The sequence below is a fragment of the Portunus trituberculatus genome, chromosome 21 (assembly GCF_017591435.1).
Source record: "Portunus trituberculatus isolate SZX2019 chromosome 21, ASM1759143v1, whole genome shotgun sequence".
NCBI classification, from domain to species: domain Eukaryota; kingdom Metazoa; phylum Arthropoda; class Malacostraca; order Decapoda; family Portunidae; genus Portunus; species Portunus trituberculatus.
Window position 1 is genome coordinate 17,035,340 of NC_059275.1, and position 10,463 is coordinate 17,045,802.

General features: G+C 50.1%; 1 protein-coding gene across 1 annotated transcript; it reads left to right on the plus strand.

Annotated features, from left to right (window-relative positions):
* Nucleotides 1–294: 294 nt before the first annotated feature.
* On the plus strand, nt 295–9,439 carry LOC123506964 (U5 small nuclear ribonucleoprotein 200 kDa helicase-like). Its single transcript, XM_045259422.1, is given in 4 exon segments — nt 295–452; nt 1,811–4,796; nt 4,799–6,943; nt 6,946–9,439. Coding segments are annotated over 4 exon segments (6,396 nt in total). The 5' UTR covers nt 295–407; the 3' UTR covers nt 8,166–9,439.
* The last annotated feature ends 1,024 nt before the right edge of the window (nt 9,440–10,463 follow it).

Here is a 10,463-nt window from a genome sequence, read left to right on the forward strand (position 1 = left end):
TGTGCTGCATCTGTCACCAGCCCTCAGCCATCCCTGCTATGTCCTCGAAATATTGATTGCAAGATGCAGTTGTGACTAGTGACTGATGCGGGAGATGAGGTGAAACTCAAGCGTCAAAAGTGAAGAGTGAAGATCAGATAAGCCCGCGCCCTCTGCCTCGCCTCGCTCCACAGACCACAACAACAACAACGTTTGTGCATCATGGCAGATCAGACCGCTCGCCAGCTTCAGTATGAGTACAAAGCGGTGAGTAAGATTTCTCACGGCCTGTATATACACTGAGACGATCTAATTGGAATTATGGGGTAAGGCTGTGATGGGGAGGTCAGTTGTGCTGGAGTGAAGATCAGTTAAGCCCGCGCCCTCTGCCTCGCCTGGCTCCACAACAACAACAACGTTCGAGCATCATGGCGGACCAGACCGCTCGCCAGCTTCAATATGAATATAAAGCGGTAAGTAAGGTTTCTCACGGCCTGTATGTACACTGAGGGGATGTACTTAGAGCCATGGGGGGAGAAGCTCACTTATAGCCTGGAGTGGTGGGGTGCGGGCACTAGGGAGGCGGCGAGGTCCTGTGGCTGTGCTGCCCCACCGCTAAATTTTAACATCCAGGGATATTGTGAAGGAAATGCATTATTTTGTGGTTTATTGAAGTAACCTTACCTTGCTCATTAACAAACACTGACTCCTTATCTCAGCCAAACTTAATGCACTGGTCGAGGGAGAATACGTGGTGGTTGAGGCAGAAAACGTCGTGGTTGAGGCAAGGGCTGGTGACGAGGTCTCCTAAGTTTTGATACTATTAGTTATTACCCTTTGAATTGACTGGCGTAGTCTACAAATACCTGCAGAAAAATATAATGAATAGAAGGAGTACTGTATTAGGCAAAACCAAAGAGCAGCAGGCATCTTTGTTGGATGAAAGATAGGAGGTGATGAGTCTGATCAGCTGAGTGATGGCAGAGATAGAGGATATAGGAGATCAAGAGATATGGTGGAAACCCTTAAAATTATCAGTGGAGTGTATGACAAAGATGTACGTGAAGGCTTGTTTAAAAGCCAGGTAAAGATTGCAAACTCGTAGTCACAAAAAGAAAATATTTAAGAAAAGAGCAAGATTAGACATCAGAAAGTATTCCTATTGTAATATGGTGGTGAATAACTGGAACAGCCTCCCAGACAGTGGAATAAATGAATCACTTAGAGAGTTTGAAAGAAAATTAGAAAATGTATGGAAAAATGAAGAGCAAAGGTTTAATTATACTGAAAAAATATGGAGCCTCAATCACAGGTTTGACCACACAACCATAAGATCTAGAACATTTAATTCAAAGTTGGAATCACAGGCCTGAATCGGCCTCTTCCAGGAGTTGTCTGTGAGTTAAATTGCAGCCCACACCAGGGGCTTTTATCACAAGGCCTTGCATCCCTGCAGGAGCTTCCAGAGGAATTCATGTAACCTTGTGCTGTGGGCCAGTGAGTGAAAAGAGACTGCATTAATGTTCCATGTTTTTCTCGAGGTTGAAGGTTGAAAATAAGAGTAAAACTGACTGACTATGATTGTTATTCCAGATATCAATTAACATTTGTTATATCAGGATTTTTCTGTTATAATATAATCATAATGTGTGAACTGTCTATTTTTGTAACTACTGGATATAAGAATAATCTTTGTATGTTGACTGTTTACCTGCATTTAATAGCTATATAGGTCACAGTAGATAAAAAGACATTGCAAATTATTTCACTGATGTATAGTCTGTATCCATCAATTACTCACCACCACTGACTCCTTCTCTCCTCCTGACAGAACTCCAATCTTGTGCTTCAAGCTGATGTCCGGCTCATTGAGCGGCGCAGCAAAGATGAGGCAACGGGTGAGGTCATGTCCCTCTCTGGCAAGCTGGAGGGGACTCGAATGGGTGACCGGTACCAGCGCACCAAGCCACAGCAGCCCAAGGAGGAACAGCGGCGTTCCAAGAAACAGAAGCGTGAGGATGCGCCCACCATTGCCGTCAAGAACATGAGCATTCTGGAGTTGGACGACATGGCTGACATCTTCTACCGCCCCAAGAGCACAGAGACCAAGCAGACGTATGAGGTGATCCTGTCCTTCATCCAGGAGGCTCTCGGGGACCAGCCGCGTGACGTGATGTGTGGCGCCGCTGACGAGGTGCTGGCGGTGCTCAAGAATGACAAACTGAAGGACCGGGAGCGTAAGAGAGAGACGGAAGAGCTCCTCGGCAACCTGGCAGAAGAGAGGTTTGCCGTGCTGGTCAACCTTGGCAAGAAGATAACAGACTTTGGCCACGACACTAAGACAGTCGCCAGCGAGGCAGTGCTGGACGAAACCCACGGAGTCAATGTCCAGTTTGAGGACTCAGAGGAAGAGGAGGAAGAGGATGTAGCAGGGGAGGTGGGTGAAGAGGAGGAGGAGGAGGGTGAGAATGAAGATGGAGTGACAGGATCTCATGCTATTCATGCTGAGAACCTGGCTGGCCGGGAGCAGGGCGGGTCCAAGAAGGAGCGCACACTGTCACCTCATGACATTGGGGCACACTGGCTGCAACGAGAGCTGAACCGCTTTTACAACGACCCCATCCAGGCACAGACCAAGGCCAGCGACGTCCTGGAGATCCTTAAGTCAGCCAAGGATGATCGTGAGTGTGAGAACAAGCTGGTCCTCAATCTGGGGTATGACAAGTTTGAGTTCATTAAGGTGCTCAACAGGAATCGCCAGATGGTGCTGTACTGCACACTGCTGGCCTCAGCTCAGTCCGAGGGAGAGAAGGAGGACGTGCGGCGCATCATGCTGGCTGAGCCAAACCTCAAGCGCATTTTGGCCCTCCTGGAGAATGAAGAAGAGGCCATGGATGTGTCCAAGGACGGAGAAGACATAGGAGGCTCCCGGCCCCGCAGGATCAACACAGAGGCCATGGAGACGGATGACAAGACGGGTCAGGTTCCGGGCCACAGGGAGTTCATTGACCTGGAGAGCCTTGTGTTTGCCACTGGCTCCCATTACAACTCCAACAAAAAGTGCCACTTGCCTGAAGGTTCTACTCGACAGATGAAGAAGGGTTACGATGAGATACATGTCCCGGCACTCAAACCTAAGCCCTTTGCTCCAGATGAGACACTGGTGCCCATTGCCAACCTGCCAGCCTATGCCCAGCCAGCCTTTGATGGCTTCAAAAATCTGAACCGCATCCAGAGCAAGCTGAACCGGGCAGCCATGGAGAGTGACGAGAACCTGCTGCTGTGTGCCCCGACTGGTGCTGGTAAGACCAACGTGGCTCTGCTCACCATCCTGCGGGAGGTGGGCAAGAACACCAACGCAGATGGCACCATCAATTCAGATGCCTTCAAGATAATCTATGTGGCTCCCATGCGCTCCCTTGTAACAGAGATGACCCAGAACTTCTCCAAGAGGCTGGAGCCATACGGCCTGAAGGTTGGGGAGCTGACGGGGGACCACCAGCTCACCCGAGAACAGATCATGGAGACACAGATCATCGTGTGCACGCCGGAGAAGTGGGACGTCATCACACGCCGCGGGGGAGAGCGAGCCTATACTCAGCTGGTACGTCTCATCATATTTGATGAAATTCATCTGCTTCACGACGAGCGTGGCCCTGTTCTTGAGGCACTGGTTGCCCGAACACTGCGCAACGCAGAGACCACCGGGGATGCCGTCAGACTAGTGGGACTGTCTGCCACACTGCCCAACTATGAAGATGTTGCTGCCTTCCTGAGGGTCAACCTGAAAACTGGACTCTACTTCTTTGACAACAGTTTCCGGCCAGTCCCGCTCTCCCAGCAGTACATTGGCATCACGGAGAAGAAGGCCATCAAGCGGTACCAGGTGATGAACGACATCCTGTACGAGAAGGTGATGGAGCACGCCGGCAAGAACCAGATCCTGATCTTTGTGCACTCCAGGAAGGAGACTGCCAAGACTGCCAAGGCCATCCTTGACATGTGCCTGGAGAAAGATACGCTCGGAAACTTCCTGCGTGAAGGCTCGGCCTCAACTGAGGTGCTGAGGACTGAGGCAGAGCAAGTCAAGAACAATGACCTCAAGGGTCTCCTGCCGTACGGGTTTGCCATCCATCATGCCGGCATGAACCGCGTGGACCGTAACCTGGTGGAGGATCTGTTTGCCGACAGACACATCCAGGTGCTGGTGTCCACGGCCACCCTGGCCTGGGGTGTCAACTTGCCAGCTCACACTGTCATCATCAAGGGCACACAGGTGTACGACGCCAGCAAGGGCCGCTGGGTAGAGCTGGGTGCCCTGGACATCCTGCAGATGCTTGGTCGAGCCGGTCGCCCACAGTATGACACCAAGGGCGAGGGCATCCTGATCACCAACCACTCTGAGCTGCAGTACTACCTCTCCCTCATGAACCAGCAGCTGCCCATCGAGTCCCAGCTGCTGTCTCGCCTGCCCGACCTGCTCAACGCCGAGATAGTGCTGGGGACAGTGCAGAGCGTACGGGAGGCGGTGGCCTGGTTGGGCTACACCTACCTCTACGTGCGCATGCTTAGGAGCGGCACACAGTACGGACTGCAGACTGAGGGCTCTGACAAGTACATGCAGCAGCACAGGGCCAACTTGGTGCACTCTGCTGCCCTCAAGCTGGAGAAGAGTAACCTTATTAAGTATGACAAGAAGTCAGGCCACTTCCAGGTGACTGAGCTTGGTCGTATTGCCAGCTACTTCTACATCACCTGTGAGACAATGAGCGTGTACAACCAGCAGCTGAAGCCCACCCTGAGTGAAATTGAGTTGTTCGCGTGTTCTCCCAGAGCTCAGAGTTTAAGAACATCATGGTACGAGAGGAAGAGAAGCTGGAGCTGAAGAAATTGATGGAGCGCGTCCCCATCCCCATCAAAGAGAGTGTGGAGGAGCCGAGTGCCAAGGTCAACATCCTCCTCCAAGCTTACATCTCACAGCTGAAGCTGGACGGCTTTGCCCTCATGTCTGACATGGTGTATGTCACCCAGAGTGCCGGCCGGCTCATGAGGGCCATGTTTGAGATTGTGCTGCACAGGGGCTGGGCTCAGCTGGCTGACAAGACCCTCAACCTATGCAAGATGGTGGACAAGCGCATGTGGCAGTCCATGTCTCCCCTGCGGCAGTTCAGGAAGATCCCAGAGGAGGCCATCAGGAAGCTGGAGAAGAAGAGCGTGCCGTGGGAGCGACTCTACGACCTGGGCCCCAATGAGATTGGTGAGCTGATCCGCATGCCCAAGGGTGGCAAGATGATCCACAAATACATCCACCAGCTACCCAAGCTAGACCTTGAGACTCACATCCAGCCCATCACCAGACAGATGCTCAAGGTGGAGCTCACCATCACGCCAGACTTCAAGTGGGACGAGAAGGTCCACGGCCGCTCCGAGGCTTTCTGGGTGATGGTGGAGGATGTGGATGCCGAGAACATCCTGCACCACGAGTACTTCCTCCTCAAGCAGAAGTTTGCAGAGGACGAGCACGTCATAAAGTTCTTCGTGCCGGTGTTTGAGCCGCTACACCCTCACTACTTCATCCGCATCACCTCCGACAAGTGGCTCTCTGCTGAGACTCAGCTGCCTGTATCCTTCCGCCACCTCATCCTACCAGAAAAGTACCCTCCTCCCACAGAACTCCTGGACTTGCAGCCACTGCCCATCACTGCCCTGCGGAACCCCCAGTACGAGGCGCTCTACCGCTCCCTCAACAAGCAGCAGCAGTTCAACCCCATCCAGACACAAGTCTTCAACGCCACCTACAACTCCGACGACAGCGTGTTTGTGGCGGCCCCAACAGGTTCCGGCAAGACCCTGTGTGCCGAGTTTGCCATCCTGCGCACCTTCAGCCAGGATGAGAATGCTCGGTGTGTGTACGTGGCCTCCAAGGACGAGATCGTGGAGAGCATGTACGAGCACTGGCAGGAGAGGTTCAGTAACCTGGACAAGCGTGTGGTGCTGCTGACGGGTGAGACTGGCGCTGACCTCAAGCTGCTCAACAAGGCAAACATTGTGGTTAGCACCGCCGAGAAGTGGGATGTGCTGTCGCGTCGCTGGAAGCAGAGGAAGAATGTGCAGAACATCAGTCTGTTCATTGTTGACGAGCTGCAGCTGATGGGTGGCTCTGACGGCCCCACACTGGAGGTGGTCTGCTCCCGTATCCGCTACATCGCCTCCAAGATCAGCCGTCACATTCGCATTGTGGCCCTCAGTTCTTCCCTGGCCAATGCACGTGATGTGGCCCAGTGGCTCGGCTGCTCCTCAAACTACACCTTCAACTTCCACCCCAATGTGCGGCCGCTGCCCCTGGAGCTCCACATCCAGGGCTTCAACAATCCCCACAATGCCTCCCGGCTGTATGCCATGGCCAAGCCAGCTTACCTGGCCATCCTCAGGCACAGCCCACACAAGCCGGCCATGGTGTTTGTCCCATCACGCAAGCAGAGCATGATAACGGCCAGTGACTTACTCACCTTTGCTGCTGCAGACAAGGAGCCCCAGCGTTTCCTCCTGGTGGGACAGGAGGAAATGGCTGAGTTCCTTCCACAGATTGGGGATGAGATGCTGAGGGAGTTGGTGGGCCAGGGTGTTGGGTACTTGCACGAGGGCCTGACAGCGCGGGACCGCCGGCTGGTGGAAAGGCTGTTTGAGGCGGAGGCCATCCAGGTGGTGGTGGTGAGCCGAGCACTGTGCTGGGGCATCACTGCTCCAGCACACCTGGTGGTCATCACAGACACTCAGAGTTACAATGGCCGGCTGCACACCTATGAGGACTACCCCATCACAGACACCCTGCAGATGGTGGGCCGAGCCAACCGTCCCATAGAAGATGACGAGGCCAAGTGTGTCCTGATGTGCCACTCCTCCAAGAAGGACTACTTCAAGAAGTTCCTGTATGAGCCGCTGCCCATCGAGAGCCACCTCGACCACGCCTCCATGACCACTTCAATGCCGAGATTGTCACCCGGACCATCGAGAACAAGCAGGAGGCGGTGGACTACATCACCTGGACCTTCCTGTACCGCCGCATGACTCAGAACCCCAACTACTACGGCTTGCAGGGTGTGTCCCATCGCCACCTCTCCGACCACCTGTCCGACCTGGTGGAGACCACGCTGCATGACCTGGAGGAGTCCCGCTGCATCACAATTGAGGATGACATGGACACTGCACCACTCAACCTGGGCATCATTGCATCCTACTACTACATCAACTACACCACCATTGAGCTCTTCAACAAGTCCCTCAACAGCAAGACCAAGATCCGCGGCCTCCTTGAGATCATCTCCAGCGCAGCAGAGTATGAGAGCGTTCCCATCCGCCATGGCGAGGAGGACGCGCTGCGCCGTCTTGCCCAGAAGGTCCCCAACAAGCCTGAAGGAAAGGTGTCTGATCCCCACACCAAGACTAACCTCCTCCTGCAGGCACATCTCTCACGCCTCACCCTCAGTGCTGAGCTGCAGCAGGACACTGAGTTGGTGCTTGGACGTGCCCTGAGGCTCATCCAAGCCTGTGTGGATGTGCTGTCCTCCAATGGATGGCTGGCTCCTGCCCTCTCTGCCATGACCCTCGCCCAGATGGTGACGCAGGCCATGTGGTCCAAGGACTCTTACCTCAAGCAGCTGCCGCACTTTGCAGCCGAGATTATTGAGCGCTGCGAGGCCAAGGAAGTTACTTCTGTGTTTGACATCCTGGAGCTTGAGGATGATGACCGCAACCGCCTCCTGCAGCTCTCCGACGCCCAGATGACCGACGTGGCACGCTTCTGCAATCGCTACCCAAGCATCAACCTGGACTATGAAGTGATGGAGTCTGACCAGATCACCAGCGGGTCAATGGTGAACGTGGAGGTGGTGCTGGAGCGTGAGGATGAGCCAGGGCCTGTCATTGCCCCACTCTTCCCACATAAGCGAGAGGAGGGCTGGTGGGTGATCATTGGAGACCCCAAGCCCAACTCCCTCATTTCCATCAAGCGCCTCACCCTCCAACAGAAGGCGAAGGTGAAGCTTGACTTTGTGGCACCCAGTGAGGGAAGCTATGAGTACCGCCTCTACTTCATGAGTGACGCCTACATGGGCTGTGACCAGGAGTACAAGGTGCCTCTCAGGGTCAGGGAAGCTGAGTCAGAGTCTGAGTCAGATAGTGACTAAAATACTAAGAGTTTTTGCTTCCAGTACAACAAACCACTTCATTCCTTCTCCACTGTGTCAGAATAAGGAGTCCCAGAGTTTTGGTGGTGGCTACAAGTGGCTCCCTCTAACTCTGGAACTCTTCGCTCTCATGTGGCCTGGAATGAGCTGTCCAGTTTTATGGATACTTTATCTTAAGGAAGTGACTGGCATGCACTACTGGCCACTGCTTGGTGTGTGTTTTGTGGTGGTGTAGTGGAGAGCCAGTGATTCTCCTTGGGGGCGTTTGTGAACACTTTCCACAGAACAGATGTATGAAGTTGTTATCGTGCCGCCGTGTGTGGCAGCCTGGCAGATGTCCATATGTGTCTCAAGTCATCTGCAGCTCCTTTGCAGAGTACTGTAAACAATGTTATTCCTTTTATGTTGGTTATGTATATTACTGTATGTTGTACAGTATATAATCACATGCAATTGATGTGAGGTTCAAACTTAAATCATAACTGGCAGTGCACAAATGAACCAAGAATGTATATACATTTTATACATTCATTTACTTTGAAATATGAGATATATATTTAATGAGATATATATATGAACTTTGTATTGGAGAGAAAAGGTTCATCTTGAGAACTTAGAAATCACCCTATTAACTAACATCACACTTTATTTAGAGTGAACCTAGATGACTTCAGTAAACCAAAATATATATAACTACACACTGTAGGAAGAATTAATTACACAATTATCCATATATCATCACTAACATCTCATCATCATCTACTAAACTTGCACTAGACCATTTTATTGAACAATAGAATAAAAGGAAGTGAAATAGTAGTATGGGAGACATTTGTTGATTAACTATGTACCTGAAATGTGTGGTTAATTCTGAAATGGGCAGAGGTGTTTGGCATTAAATCCCTTTCACTGCTACTTGTCACAGCTTTTCTTGTTCTGCCATTTCTAAACATTGCACTAGCCAGAAACTGCAATTTATTTATTTATTTTTTTCATTTATTTTGATGTTAGATTGTATTCCTTTCAGTGTTGTAGATGATTGTGAAGACTCCATATATTGCTTGTCTTGTTGTGGTGTGAACTGTTGAATACCACAGTGAAAGGGTTTGGTGAGAGTTGTTGCAGATAGTGAGGCAACATTCCCAACTTCACTTCAACTTCATTTCGACCCACCATTATGTTTGACATCCTGTACAGGGGAGAATATAATTTTGTACAGTAATAGTGCCCTTTTTTATGTACATTTTCTCAGACATTAAAATTATAGAAAGAAAGCAACAGTAGATGTCTTCCCTTGTATTGTTCACTGGCTATATATAGATTTATTGTTGAGGGAAATGCTACCATTGTGTCTGTCACTTTATATTATGCCCCTTGATATCTTATATATAAAAAGAGATGGCCTGGATACTCTCTCTCTCTCTCTCTCTCTCTCTCTCTCTCTCTCTCTCTCTCTCTCTCTCTCTCTCATCAACTTCCAAGCCTACCATTTAGTCGAGTGAGTGAATAATTTTAACAAGGCACTGCAACATTTTAATTTCTTCTATCATCATACTGGTAATCGTTAGTAAGTATCAAAACCACAGGAAACAATTGCATATCCGTATAATGTTGATTTACTTGAACATTGTCTGTGCCTCATAACTCTGTAATGTGCACGCCTCGAGAGTACGCCCACCACGTGCATAATATTATAAGATTGACAGTTCTGGGTTAGCAGCAGGCATGGTGTCAAATACAGGATGCAGGATATGTTGCTATTTATGTCAGTTAGTCACCGCTTTAATTGACAAGTAAATGAAAGTAAGGAATATAGTGAACTGGGAAAAAAATTGTTATGGATGAGTTAAAGAAGAAACGGGTAGGTAGCAAGTAAGGAATGTTGTTATAGTCACCGCTTCGCAAACAAGTGAAAAGTAGAAAGAAAAGTCATGGTAGCTAAAAGGACCTCGTAGACTTGTGCAACATTACTGCTGATGCGTTAATAGAGGAGTTCTTTAAAAAGTAACCAGCCTAAAAAGTTTCGGTCAGTTATGTTCGAACGCCTCTCGATGGCTTAACATATCAAACCCAACTAAAACATTTCACTTTTTTCATGCTGAGTGATTACAACTTAAAGGATATTTATAGTTTCCCTTAATGTAGAATATGGCGATATAGAAAAAGGTTCACTACAAGAGGGGTACATAATGCTGAGCTTATAAATGACAAGAACAATAATTTGCATACACTTACATAGAAGAAAAGGGATAAACATGAATACAAGAGCAATAAATGACACAAGTGGTGCTGTCTATC